This window comes from Boleophthalmus pectinirostris, unplaced genomic scaffold (genome assembly GCF_026225935.1).
Source record: "Boleophthalmus pectinirostris isolate CB_2022bp ecotype Guang Dong unplaced genomic scaffold, ASM2622593v1 HiC_scaffold_3, whole genome shotgun sequence".
In the NCBI taxonomy this organism is placed as follows: Eukaryota; Metazoa; Chordata; class Actinopteri; order Gobiiformes; family Gobiidae; genus Boleophthalmus; species Boleophthalmus pectinirostris.
Genome location: NW_026571299.1, coordinates 36106792 through 36122344, shown reverse-complemented (window position 1 = coordinate 36122344; position 15553 = coordinate 36106792). Strand labels below are relative to the sequence as shown.

General features: G+C 38.8%; 1 protein-coding gene across 1 annotated transcript in view; it reads left to right on the top strand.

Annotated features, from left to right (window-relative positions):
• The window catches only part of igsf21a (immunoglobin superfamily, member 21a), a 260409-nt gene that overhangs the window by 226145 nt on the left and 18711 nt on the right, over nt 1-15553 (top strand). The window contains 1 exon segment of the mRNA XM_055160688.1: nt 10234-10714. Coding sequence (XP_055016663.1) covers nt 10234-10714 — 481 coding nt within the window.

Sequence of the window (15553 nt, the reverse complement as noted above, 5' to 3'; positions counted from 1 at the left end):
ATAACTACACCTTATTTAGCCTTAATAAAGCATGAATAAAGACTTAATTAATAATGATTCACACTTAGTAATGACTTAATTACTACCTGAATTAGCACTTAACTTGCACTTAATTCGCCTGTGCTGTAAATAGTTACTCAATACTTCTTAATTACTCATGAACTAACCATTTGCAAGTTTACAAATGTATATTTAAGTACACATTTCAGCATTTATTAATCATTAATAAGCCATGAGAGAATGATTTACTAATAATACAATGCAATGATCATTCAGGCAGCTGTTATCTGTTAGTTAAGTCTTTCTGCGAGCTTTTCTAAAGTGACGACTAATTATGTTTATTAAGCATTTGTTAAAGTTGGTCAAATTCCAGAGAAACAATAATGCATTACTAGTAAATCATTCTCTCATGGCTTAATAATCATTAATAAATGCTCAAATTTGTACTTAAATATACATTTACAAATGCACACACAAATGGTTAGCTCATGAGTAATTAAGTAAGAAATACTTATGAGTAACTATTTACAGCACAGGTGAATTAAGTGCAAGTTAAGTGCTAATTCAGGTAAAAATTAAGAAGTTACTAAGTGTGAATCATTATTAATTAAGTCTTTGTTCATGCTTTATTAAGGCTAAATAAGGTGTAGTTATTATAAAGTGTTACCAAAAAATCCAGTACTTGCTCGCGTTACCTGCATTTATCCATCGGAGGAGCCCACTCTTTGTTTTGATGCAACATCTGCTCCCACTGGACACCACAGTCTTCTAAAGCGGAAGTCCTTTAAGGTCAACATTTCTTTTCTTTTTTTTCCCCTTCTTTTTGTTTTTTATAATATGTTTTTGTGAAATGGATTTCAAATTGCATTCTCCTTGTGATAGAAAAATCCCAGATTACACCACAAGATAAGAGATTGGTCAAATTCATAAGACAAATCTCTCTATTTCCATAAGAGTGTAATAAAGCTTCACACACCCTGATGAGTGATACACATCTTACACCTCCGCCTCCAGGATTGTATTTGAAGTTCTTGCTTGGATGTTATCAGCGTCATTAGTTGTCTTCTGAACTTTTGGGTGGTCACGGCCCTTATTATGAGCAGTGTGAGTATTTGAGTGGCTGCTCTGGTTCTGTAATGTGCGTGTACTTCAAACAGCTCTGTGCTCTCTGATGAAACTCATTTAGACCTGGTCGGTGCTGCTCCGGGGCCTGCTGCGAAATGAGCTGTTGTCTGCTCTATCTCCACCGTCATAACATTGTGTGGCTGCTTTCAGGAGTCTCTCACTATTACCACAAAAACTGCCCTGATTTATAGAGCCGGGAACAGCGTCTAAATATAAGAACTTTTTTACAACCCTACTCCAGAATTGAGAAATAATCTTGAGGTCAAAAGTTTAGAGCTAGTAATTCTGCTTTAATGCTCCCTTTTTGTGTTCTAAGACGTAGAAAAAGTACTTTCCAATCTTAGTTTACAACAAAAAGTTTGCAGTAATAATGTTATTGTTTTTCCACACTTTTCCTTGCTGTTTTGGTTGTTTGAGTGGTGTATGTCTCTTATATGTGAGTGTGTCAGAGGTTTCAGTCTTCACATCGATCAATAGCTACATGGACAGGCTTGTGCATGACACCTCACTGTTAGGAAGGTGTTTCAATAAAAGTGCCCTGTCCTTAATATGAGTTTCTTGTTTTTTTCTTCTTCTATCAGATAATGCAAGTAAGAGAAGATTTATTTCCCTGACAAAAATCCTCTCTCACGTACATAGTCTGATTCATTTCACTGAGAAGACAAGATGGATATTCAGTCTAATTGAATGACAGCAATAACTTCCATAATGGATTATAAATTGGCATAAATGTTTTAAATGCCTAGGTTTGATAGAATAGTGCACTGATTTGAGGAGACAGTGATGTAGTAGTCGCCTAAATCTCAAACATTTGGAGATCTGAATAATCTAGTTGTTTTTTGGGGGGGTGAATTAATGAAATGTCAAAAACATCTGGCTTACATGTTCATTGGTAGATTAGTTAATAGTGTTTGTAATTACAGTAATTCGAAACTAAAAGTAACAGGTGAATTTTGTTACTCTCAAACTGCATTAAGGTTGCTGCACACACAACATCAAGGTTGCTCACAGCATCAGTTTGCTGTGAAAATAATTTGTTGGCTTTTTAACTGACAGACAGGGGTCACCGTGCTGGATTGTGTAAAATTTAAACCTTCATTTTCATAATTAGTAATTCTATAACTAACATTGAGTTGGTTAAAAGGTAATGTTCAGAGGTAAAGTCATGTGTTGTGGAGGAGTACATATGGAGGAGAACTGAACAGATAGAATGGCAATACATATGGTGTGAAGATCCATACAGTGATGGACTACCACATGATTTGAGAAGGAATTATTTTTAACTAAAGGAAGAGCAACGGCATCCCAGGAAACCCCAGGAAACTAAAAATACCCCACGCTAAGGCAGCACAGGTTTGTTTGGCTGAAAGACACAGCGGATTACTTCAACGTTTGATTTAGGCTATTTAACAAGTCATTAAACATGGTTGAGTTTCACATCCACAGTGAGTTTGTCGAGGAAGTTCCATATAGCAGAGTAGCATCACAGTGGCCACACATTTCACAGTCCATAACATTTAAAATCGCCTTGGCATGCACCTGGTGGGCTTTTGCAGTCAGTGTGGACTTCCTCAAACACAAGGGGATGCACACAACAAGACTCTGGTCCACAAAAAGGAGAGGCTTGCTTGTTAACTGGTCCAAAAATATTAAAATAAGAGATTCCCTCTAGTTTGGATATAGGAATGCATTAACCAGGCATATACAAACATACTAGGAGCAGGTGACGGCACACAACTTTTGCACACATGCCCACACAAGGGGATTTATCTCTCTACTGACATGCTACAAACAGTAAACAACCATGAGCCTCATGCCCACCAGACAGGCTAAATAAACAGGATCATCAATAAGACGCTCACTCACCTGCCTACGATGCCCGCACACCCTCTGTAGCCGCAGGGCCTGATGCCTTCACACAGGAGTCCTGGTGCGCCTGATCTAGAGGTGAAGCCGCTTGCTCACATCTCCGGCTGTGGCCTACCTCCTGTACGAACACCGTGAGATGTCAGAGGTGGGAGTACTCAGGAAGAGGGTCGGAAATGCTAAAAGTGGTGCCCTTTTATAGGCATACATGTAGGACTATCAGCTACGACCACTACATAGCTCTATAGGTTGTCAAACGTGTTTCTGCATTCACATTTGACCACCACATGGACACATGAACAAATGGCTTTATGTTTTTGTACAGACACTAAATATTTCTAGTAATTCTAAGTGAATATACCACCATAACTTTTTTCCATTTTATCAAAGCCCCACCACATAACTTTTTAGCTGAGAAAAAAATTGTTTTAGCATTTTTAAATGTTTTTTATTGCACTAAAAACTAACATGTCATTGTTACACATCTATGTATCTTCACAAAACAGGCTCTTCTTTGGGCTGGCCCCGACTACTTTGTCTGTCAACATGGAAATGTTGTACCTTTAGCTATAATATTCTAGCCAGGCTGGTGCCACCTAGTGCCTCCACCCAGGTTCATTTCTCTCCAGTGACTAGGTCAGGAATCAGAATACACTAGATGGTTCGCAAAAACCCCGAAGTGTAAGTTCGGGCACCGGCCAATCAGCGAAGAGCCACACTTTCTGTGTTGGCAATGAATCCCGAGATCGAGGATTTAAAGCGAGAATAAAGAGAATGTTTGGTGAATTTTATCAAGGGGAAAGACGTTATTGCCCTTCTTCCTACGGAAATTGGGAAAAGCTTAATATATCGTTAGCGGCGCATTACATACATCACGACCAAATAGCAGTGATTGGTCAAATAAAAAAAGTATCCACCTACCGCCAAGCGAACTAATTGTAACACTGCAAGGTCAGAGGGTTTCTACGAAGTGAAACCGGCTGATGAATCAGGTTAATAATATTCTACAATATGGCATAAAATGTATGTTAGCTTCACAGATCATTTTCCAAAGTATGGTTTTAACATTATATGCATAGAAAAGCACAGCTCATATTACTACTGTTATGGTATCAGTCTCGCTATCAAATGTCAAATTTAGTATATGTCAGAATATAATCGGATGAGTTGACATATTTTATACACTGTATAATTCTAAACAATAGTGCAATGATTGACGAACTCTACTAGCTGCTCTATCAAACCCAAATGTTTATTAGTATCAAGTCTCTTTCCACTGACAACCAGCATTAAAAAAGTGGCGAATACAACTCTCCCTATGTGTTCAAAGTGTCTGGTATTATGTTTGGCGGCACCATCTGATGTCATTAAAGCGCGCCGCTGACATGTCAATAATAGCTGCCTAGTGCCACTCATTATAACATCCTCGGAGCACAAGCGAGCGCTGATTGAAAAGAGGACAGATAATGACAGTTAATAATAAGAAGGAAAGCTGATTAAGTCGTGGCCGGGGTCTCTCTCTCTCCACGCCTCTCTCCTCTAGCTCGCTCAGCCTCCCCTCACCGCCTCGTACCCATTGAATCATTCTGTCACCAGGAAAATTACTGCCTTGTCCCTTTGACACAGCCGTGATTAATTGCGGCAACATAAAGGTGTATATGGACCAATGCAAGATTGTTAGAATTTCACAATGGTCTGGGATTTATAACATGGAGCGGGTGGGGATGGCTCTGCAGTGGAGAGCGAGAAGTGCAGTTTGATTTTATATTCAAAAAGAAATGTGCAAAAGTGCTTCTGGAGACATTCAAAGCTTCATTTCACCACGGCAACTATTGTGTTCGGGGTTTCTGCTCAGAATTATATCTCTTTTTGGGGGAGCTAATTTATTTCCAAATGATTCTGTCTGGTCTCATTGTCTTCCTCTATCAAACTATGAAGTATTTTGGGGATTTATTACTCCAGCTCAATTGATAATCACTTTAGTCGATGCAGTAGCACACTTTTGAGAAGACTAAACAAAGGCACCATCAATATTATGTTGCAACTGAGTGCTCTGGACAAGTCATCAGGATGAAATGTATTACTTTTGGCTCTAACCTTTGCTGTAAGCCTTACTGATAACTAGAATAGACCATTGGCACTATGGATATAAAGTGAGGTGACTAAATTTAAAAGGGGACTGTGCAAGTTTTATGGTGAAAGGAAGTATACATAAAAAATCTCCATGGAAACAAGTAGGTTACTAGCCTGATAATCAGCCGGTTTCAACTCATAGAAACCGTCTGACCTCACAGTGTTAGAATATGTTCGCTCGACGGTACGCGGGTACTTTTTATCATTTAACCTATTTGGTCGTGATGTATGTAATGCGCCTCTAACGGAGCTAACTGGTCTATTAAGCTTTTCCCCTATCCCGTAGGAAGAAGGACAATAATGTCTTTGCCCTTGATGAAATTCACCCAACATTCTCTTTATTCCGGCTTTAAATCCTCGATCTCGGGAGTCGTTGACAACACTGAATGTATGGCTCTTCGCTGATCGGCTGGTGCCCAAACTCGCACTTCCAGGGTTTTTGCGAACCGTCTAATGTATTTTGATCTAGACCTAGTTGCTGGAGAGAAATAAAATTGAGAGGAGGCACTAGGTGGCGCCAGCCTGGCTAGTAGGATACTCCAGCTAGTGTGTTTTATCAACTGTCCAAATGTCTGTAACAGAATAAAATAATAGATTAGATGAAGTGCACTGAGCATACACTGTATACTGAAGAGGGCTGAAGGAATGTGACGTCACCCATAATGTTTGGCTCAAGTCAAATGAAACTTGCAATGGTTATAGGGGCAAATTTGGAGCCATTTAAGTAATAGTATAATAATATTATGTGAAGTGAGACACATTTGTGACATGGTGCGGTTATGGAACAGGTTGGTTAATATGCCAGACACAAGATTAACCAAACATGTTTTTAACTGGAGTCTGTTACATAAATCGTCCTGGAGTAGAGAGATGGAGAACATTTTTGAGATTGCAGATCTCCAGTTTATTTACAGAAATAAGTTCATCTGTAATTTCAGACAAATGAGGAACATTTACTTTGATAAGTATAAACAAAAGTGGCACAATGACATCTTATGTAAACCAAAATTAAGAACATATATCTTAATTACAGACTGTTTTGGACCTGAACCGTATGTCACCCCGAACCTGAGCAGAGGTCAGAGGTCAGTATGTGCCCAGTTGAAGTGTGGGACTCTGCCTCTGGCCTTGGAGACGGGATGCTTCCACTCAGTCCCAGAGGAGGAGCAGCACTTGTGTTCTGTGCCACTTAAAGGACATTGAAAATGAAATGCATTTTCTGTTTTACTGTCCTTTGTATCATGACCTTCGCTGTCAGTTGTGTCTAATGTGTCTTACTGTTGGTTTGTTATGTCTGATGAGGAGAGACTTAAGTATCTGTTTAAATGTAATGTTTTTAAGTCCATGTGGGCTGGGCACCAACTAAATGGTGCATGACACTAAATAAGTAAAATAAACTAAACTAAACTATTAACTGACAAAATGGCACAATAAAACACCAAGATAATGCAGTGCAGGGTAAGATGAACATTTTAAGACAAAAATGATGAAGCTCACAGCAGCTGCAGAGAGACAGATGGCAATTTGTCAATGTAAAGTCAATTAGAAACAGAGCTAATGGAGCCGGAAGTGCCTCCATGTACACTTCCAATTTAGAATGCAGCAACTAGCGGGTCAGCCATGTCCATGTATATGTCCATTTATACAGTCTATGGCCCGAGTTAAAAGCTACTACAACAACTTTTATACATTTTAGACAGTACCATTCTAATTGTTTCTAATAAATACACATTTGACTCTTCTTCAAAGTTTCAAAGTTTCAAGCTTGTGCTATTTAACAGCTACTGAAAACACACTATTTTATGCATGTGAAGTTATTCTGTTATGTTGTTTACAATGGCCATCAACACCACTCTGTGATTCTGTTTGAAAATTCATTTTTCAATTAATGTTTCATTATTATTTGTACACACTTCAAACACTTAGTTGAAAGGCGAAAAATGTTGTAGGCTGAAATCAATTATAATGTACTCTGAACATGACAGATAATTGTCTTTTATGTGGCTGATGTAAAATAGATGTCACTACATTGACTATATCTACAAAAATAGATTTCACTTTACAACTTTAACTTGAATTGAGGTTGTGGTTGTATAATGGAAATCATAACTTTTAAAAGGCCTGTAGTATGATGTTTTCTGATCTATGTTATAATGTTGTTTCCTCATCAAAAACACAGAGTTATATTTTGTTTCAATCATACATGTTTAACACACAAATGCTGCAAAATTAGGCTGAGTTCTTCTCACTAACAGAAAACGCTCCTTCTAATGTCATGTGCTAATACAGGAAGTGCTCAACTATATTTTTAGGGCCTGTTTACATGAGAACGATGCGGGTAAAAACAACAAAATATTTGATCTGAAGTGCCTTTCGTTTAGATGGTGACGGCGTTTTTGGAGCTTAAAAACACAAAATCTGAAACCACCCTCCAGAGTGGAAAAGTTGAATACGCTCTGCCGTAGCGTTTCCGTCTACACTCCCCATGGTGCAAAACTCTGGTCAGATCTGCTCACGTCGTGTACGCGTTTACGTCACATACATCACCACCTAGTGTCACCACCTAGTCGCCTGGTATGCATACCCAATCCAATTCCACACACTTTTGCGTCACCGTATGCACGTAGATTTCCTCCTGAAAACACTCGTCTAAACACAGAATAAAAAGTGAAGACGCGACGCCACTTTTGCGTCTTCTGTTCAGATCGTCATCATTTAAACGTAGCCTTAAACTCCATACACCTTCACTAGAATCAGTTTGATCATTTCAGTCCTGGAATTGCCCATCTCTGCTGAATTTAAGCTTAAAGGTAGCTGTTAACTTGAGAACTACCACTTCATGACATCACAAAGTGGAACTGTGCATTTTGGAATGTTGGAGATGTGCACAGACTAATAATAAAGGGTTACTCAAACATGTGTGAACGAAACGAAGCACAACTCCAAGTATGTTTTTGATGAGGTAACAACATCCTAATATGGTTTATATTTCACAAAAGTCAATTTTGCGTAATACGGGACCTTTAAATAGAAAACATATTTATGGAAAGTATTTTTTGTCACACTTCCAACATATCAGCTAACCTGCTTGTAGATGTTTACCAAACCAATCACAGGGGCTTACACAGTTTATTTCACACCGCAGCGCTAAAGTACCCACACAGATGTTTTTGTGTATCCACACCATTTTGTCCAACAACAGCATCAGAACAGGTGCACGAGAGCCCTAATCCTGCTGCCTGCCCGCGTCCACCTGCTGAGATAATTAATGAGCTGTTTTAATACGTCTTCTCTTAGCTACCAGCCGACGCAATGGGGTCAGCGTGGAGCGAGAGTGTTGATTTTACTTCCTGTTGTGTTTTTGAACTTTAAGGTGAGAGTCTGTGGATCGCACGAGGTAAAGCTGCGTAAGCGTTGGCGACCGTTGGAGTTTTTGTGAATGGAGCCCGTCAGGTGTATTGATGATTGTGTGATGTGATGAGGAGTCGTCTCTGTACAAATGTGCGTTCTTGTGTGAAAGACCATAGTGCAGTGTTTAAGTAACTGCTATGAATGCTATTTTTGCCTTTGAAGACTATTAGGTATTAACTTCATTATGAGACATCAACTTGCATTTGCATTCAGACCTTGTAAATAATAATTGGCCTTGTAATGGATGGTTTGCCTAAACATCTAGGTTTACAGGTGGATTATATAACTTATTTTGATTTGCTTTTATTTCCTTGATTGGGACAAGCAGGCAGGCTAAGTTATAGGTTGGATCTGTTGAGAGTCACCCACACTCACAGTTAGAATGCATGGTTTGGATTAATAAAGACACCTGCAGTCACATTAAGCATTTTGCCATACTGTGAAACATTCCAGTTAAAGCAATAACAATCTCCATAGAGACAAGCAAGTGCCCCCCCACCAGAAAAGTTACACAGTGTCCCTTTAACCTAGATCTATAAAAGTTGCATGGATTTGACTTAAGTCGAGTCATGACTGATGGAGAAGAGGGTGTCATTTCTTTGTTTCCATGTGCAGAGCAGGTAGACTACAGGTAGAGGGGGCTACAGAGCAACAACGTGACAAGAAGAGTCACCAGTCGGTCAGGGTCAGTGTGTAAAACAAAAACCTGCTGAACGCCTTTGAGCAAGGGCACTCCCACACCTGGAATCAGACCAGCCCATTCTGAATGTGGTCATTAGAGTTTTTTTTTTTGGCTATAAATACTGTGTGTATTACAACCAGCAGCTAGGGGTAATGTAGCATCTGTCCTATCAAACATTTAGCTAGTTACAATGCCCTTCAGGGCTCATAACAACACCTTTGTAAGCAAGTATATTCTTTTATCCTCATTTCCCAAAACATTTGTAAATATATTTCACAATTTCCTTGTCTCTTATCTTATTAGTTAAAAGTGTCATTTGTATTATATTTATTGTTTACAAAAATGATAGCAGCATGAATATATCTGAGTGTGGTTGTGTGTGTAATGTTGTGTATCAGAGCGTATGAACACACTCGATCAGGTCTCATTAGTTTAATGAAGACTATGTTCTGTGTGTTTAAAGTAAAAACGTAAAGTTACCAGCAGAGGCCACACATTTCCAATTATAGGATTTTGCTGCACACATTTGAATAGACCCATGCAGCAGTATGAAAATCATTTAGTATAAAGCCTTTCATTAGTAACATAGTGTTTTCCAAATTACACATGACATCATTAAGCCCCCCGTATGGTACATGTGGTAATGGCTCTCAAACTTTCCACACCAAGTACTACCTAAGAAAATATGTGGTTTTCTGAGTACTACCAGGTCTAAACATTACTACACACTAGATGTAATATTTTTAAACAAGACTAACCCAAAAGAGAATTGAAATCAGGATTCAACTGAACTGCAGAGGAATCCATGTCCCACCTGAAAAAAAACATTCCACAGTTGGAGAACCACTGTTAGACGGAATATTGCAGCATATCTTATTAATATAGTTTTAACTTTTATTAGACTATTGTTTAATATACATCCTTTCAGAAAGGTACAGAACTACAGGGTACCTAACCTACATCAATCACCATTTTAGACAACTTTCATGAAGGTCCAAAATATGTCTCTCTTTCAGGTGTACTTCAAACGGGATGGCGAGCTCATAGAGGTCATCTCGTACACTATGCCCACTGCCAGTGAAGCGGGCACTGGCTCGGCCAACTTCAGAGGGGCTCGCCCGCTGATCAGCCGGGACCTGGATGAGACCAAGTTGCAGCGCTCTCTGTCTCTGCTGGATCCCGAGAGCCGCCTGTCCCGCCTGCACACAGAGAGCCCCCAGCACTACCACAGCCAGGGCCAGCAGGCGTCTGAGCCCAGCCCCGCTACAGAGGTCATCCCAGAGACTGTGGTGAGCCGTGAGTTCCCCCGCTGGGTCCACAGCACTGACCCTCTGTACTACTTCAGCCACACCCACATCCCCCAGAGTGACGGGTCAGTGGTGGTGCAGGCTCGTCTCACCTGGACCCTCAACCCCCAGCTGGACAACGATGCCCTGTTCAGCTGTGAGGTCAAGCACCCAGCGCTCTCCATGCCCATGCAGACTGAGGTCACACTGGGTGAGTACTGATGGTTTTGGATGCTGTAATTAGTGAGTCACATGCAAAAATTATAGGCTGACCAAAGGTGATAGGGACAATGGGAAGTGCTGAAACCAGAACTTGAATTCTCCCAGCAGCACGTGTTGTCAGGAAGATGTTGACCTACTTATCCAAAGGTTGATAGTTCAGTTCTCACTATTGGCATTCATATTGTTGTGTTACTTGGGCAAGACACTTGATCCACCTTTTCATTAGCAAGGTCTGCAACAAGTCTTTGTGAATGCAGAAGTGAGTGAGATGGCTAAGTGACAGAGGATCGGTGGGGTCAAAAGAACCGTGACCAGCATTGTAGAGAGACTTCCGTGTTTAAATGAGGTTGCTAGGAAACATTGAGCTTTAACGATTTACTCGGATGCTCTGAAAATGTAGATGAGGTGTGGCCCTGCTAACAAATGTTTGTTAAAGTTGCAATACCCAGCTTTCTCTTCTCAGATCCTCAAACTTTAATATATTGACCCTAATATTTTAATGTAAAAACACCTGTGCTTTTATTTGTCTGTCCCAGTTCACCCATTGGCTAAAGCAATCAATGTTATGGATGAAGTGTATTGCCCAAGGGTATGACCATACTATTACCATTTCCAGACAGAAGATATCACAAGTTTCCCAATATCTACAAACCTCCTAATTGATGAAAATTATCTTTAGTTTTTTATTACCAAACCCATGCATATTCTAAAGTCTTCTTTTGCAAATGTTCTCTTAACAACACAGATTTTCATTAGATCCGGCTTAATTGTGTTACAGCTGAGCAGATTGCAAGTTAAGCAGCGATTGAAAAACTCTCAGTGAGTGACAGGGCAATCGAGCTGTCTGTCTGTCAGCAGATTGAGCTAACTTACTGCGCCTATTGAAAAAGTCAACCTGAATTAGCAAAGTTAAATGAAAATGTAGACACTCTGACCGGAGCAGATGACCCTTACATATTCTCAAAGCACCAAAGCTCTTTCATACACAGGGTTTAGTCTCTCAAAGCAGAAGTAATCTATAAAAATTTCCTCACGTCAAAACTTGTTGAATTTATACTTTTACCAACTATCAAAGTGGAAGATTTGGCAATGAGAAAAGTTACACTTTGAAGGTAGTCTAAGGCTAAAGGTTGCATAAATCTTTGATGACGTGAAAGACGTGCACTGTTTTCTGATTTTTATCTAAAAACAAAGTTGCAACTTCCTCTTTCAAGGCAATAGATTGACCCACGTAAGCCCCTGAATCCTAACATGATAAACACAGGCATTATCTTGTTGCTTTGAGGAATAAGTGCAGTAAATAATAGACAATGCAGACAGCCTGTTGTCTGGCTCTGGTGTGCGCCACAGTAAGATCCATGAGTGCTTATCAAGTCCAGTCTGAAAAGGTGTGTATAATCACAAGGCAAAGACTTGTAGTAAATAAAGTATGGAACATTGTCATACAAATGAAGTTGATGACATGAGTAAAATATAGCTGTAGAAAATGACACCTGTTAAATTGGATGTTTATGCACAGCTTGCTTTCAAACTAAAATGACAAGACATTGAGTAAAGAAAAGAGAATACTTTATGTCTGAATCTGTTAGCTTGTTGTCTCATTATAATGCTTCCACATGCCATGGAGTCTGTTATGTCGGCAGTTTGGGCATAAAATGTACACAGCCATCTTGATTTATTAAAACTTGAGACAATAACGAATGTTTTGATTCTAGAGCAATCAGATTTTTATTTTTTTATGTATGATACCGATTGTCAATAAGGTCTACCAATATTTTTGGAATGATATTTGTGGCACATTTTGATTATTTCACCTAAATACTATAGTTTAAAGTCATTACGAACTCACGCACAGCACTTTTCTAGCTATAAGAGAGATGTGTAGTCATGTTTTGGACAGTTACCTTTTTGCACAATCTTCAAATATAGCTTTATGTGCATTCTTTACGCAGCAGGTCAGTCAGCCTCTGCTGGAGATTTAACACCAATATAACTGCCAACAAATATATAGTAGGCCTATCTCTAGTTTTTATTCTTGTTGACTTTGGCATTTGAGTATGTCATACATACACTGAACACTACACTCTTTATAAAAATATCCTAATAGCGTCACGGATAAACATGATGAACATACTGATTTAGCATAAAACCCATCAGCTGGCTGCTAAAAAAAGTCATTGTTATTGCAAGAAAGGCCCAATGCCAGATTTTGCTTGCCACTATCAGTGAAAATGGCTACACTAACACTGTATAGAACGCTCCTCCCTACATTTTAAACACACTATAATTAAGTCTGCAGCTGCACCACTGTCAATGGGACCTAATAGCATGCTTTTGAAATCAGTTGTCACTTTGTGCTTTGTGGCTTTTTAAAATGATGGTTTGGAGTTACACAATAAAAGTCCTTTTAAACACTGTAAATGTCAGCGCCTCCTACAAAGTGGAAAGAAATACCAGCAGTAACACACAAGATGGAGACAGCAGCGTCACTCCACGGTGCAATGGCGTGAGCTGTCTTCTGGTGTCAAAGCATTGCATCAAGCATTTGAACAGCTTTTCACCTCTCCAATGTTGACGATAAAACAAATGACACGTCTGTGAAATTTGTTCAAAATGTCAGAGGTGCTAATATTTTGACAAGGCTTTAACCGTGTGTTTGTTTGAAGTCGTACATTTATTGCTGCCTTTGTTCTTAAAAAGATAGGAAAAGGGTTGTGTGGTGTTTTTAGGTGAAAAAGTATTTGAAAAACTACTTCTGCTACTAATTTGAATATTAGAATACAACATTTTTTAAGATCTGGTTAGAGACACTTAATAACTGAACTAGCTTATTGATATTGATTTGTTAAAAGGCAAAGGTCAGTAAAAAATTGCATTCAATCTTCATTTCAAACTAAATAAAGCCTTTCATACACACACACACACACACACACACTAAAATACTTATGACTAGGTACAGATAAATGAGGCCGAGTACAGATGGATATTATTAGTATTAGATGTTGCAGCTTTTCATCATGAAGTTTCCATCTATTTCCTGGGTGTACTTTTACCATCAACTATACACAGTGTTGGGAAGGTGACTTTTAAAATGTATTCCCTTACAGATTACAGATTACATACCCCAAAATGTAGTTTGTAACGTAATCCATTAAATGACTTAAAGTGAGTAACGTAATCTGAATACTTTGGATGACTTGATATTGTCATGCTTTTTAAAACGACATGAATGTAGCGACCACATCCTGAAAATTCTTGTTTGTTCTCTTCAAATTGTCTGTTGAGTCCAAGTCTCCATGAACAGATTTTTTTTACTGTAGAGAAGCAAAGACAAGGATCTGAACATAAGATGTTTTGTTTTATCTGATAAAAGAAAATAAGTCCAGTCTTTACTTAATCATATTAAAAATATTATTGATAGAGAAATGATTTTTATATGAGATCACTGCTGCCTGAAATTATGTTCACCCACTGTTAGGTGTCCTGGTTTAGACCTGCTTTAGTCCTGGATTAGTCCTGGTTTAGTCCTGGTTTAGTCCTGGTTTAGTCCTGGTTTAGACCTGGTTTTAGTCCTGGTTTAGCCCAAAATGTAAAAACAGGAAAATACCGCCCTGTAATCCATTTATTTCAGCAAAGTAACTGTAATCCAATTACCACTCACTGAAACAGTAACTGTAACTGAATACAGTTACTCATAATTTGTACTCTGATTACGTAACTCCGGTACATGTAATCTGTTACTCCCCAACACTGACTATACAGCAACAGATCCAAGAAATAGGCAGACCTGGCTTGTATTTTTATTTATTCATTCATTCATTTATTTATTGTCAAAGTGTTTTATAAATGCTATTACCACACGCAAAAAAATAATAAAATCATGTGGTACACAGTGTCTTTTCTGACACTGGGTGAGTTGAAATAAGTCTTATTTCTTTCCACTCCATTTCAAACATCAATATTTCATTTGTATGAGTCAATCAATTGTATTAATCTCTGTACCACCTTTTATTTGCTCTGTTATGACATAGTTTAAAATAAAGATGAATAATTAGATTTATTATGTATGTAGCAGGCTATATGCTCCAATCACACGTTCAAGTAATTGGTAGTAAGTTAAACAATGAATCAATGAAGGCATAATTGTAGCTTCCATTTCTCTCGCCGTACAGTTGGCCCTATCAGGTGTATTTGTCCAGGAAATGAAAAGGAGGTCTCCATAGCCTCCATATGTAATAAATCTTTCAGAGATTTAATATTACCACATGAGATGGAGCGACAGTCTGACAATCGACCACAGTTGTATTACACCTGATGAATATGCATGAGTGTCTGCGTGCTGTCCATGCTAATGTCCACAGCGCTGGTGCGAAGCTAAAAAAAGATCACCTCTATGAGACCAGGGACTCCGCCTGCTACGCTACGCTACACTATATGTTCCATTTATGAGCAGCTTAATATTTAAAGACAGCAGTTTACGTTTGATGTACTTGACTTCATCACTTACTATTATGGGATGTTTCAAGAAAATGTAATAATCATCTCTACAGTGCAATATTTCAGCCAATTCTAATTAAGAAAACACATACAGGGAAACGTGTTGAAACATTCAAATGTGTCCATATTGTCTGCATTATATTATCTGCTATACTGTGGCTTTACCTGCAGCTCAATGCCAGATCTCATCATAACTCAGCTAAGCAAGGCCACACTTGGTTAATACTTGGATTTGAGATGTGTTGTCCTTAGGCAAGACACTTCAACTACATCGTCCTTTAACAGTGGGATATCGAAATAGGACGACTGGGGAAGGACATCTCATGGATTT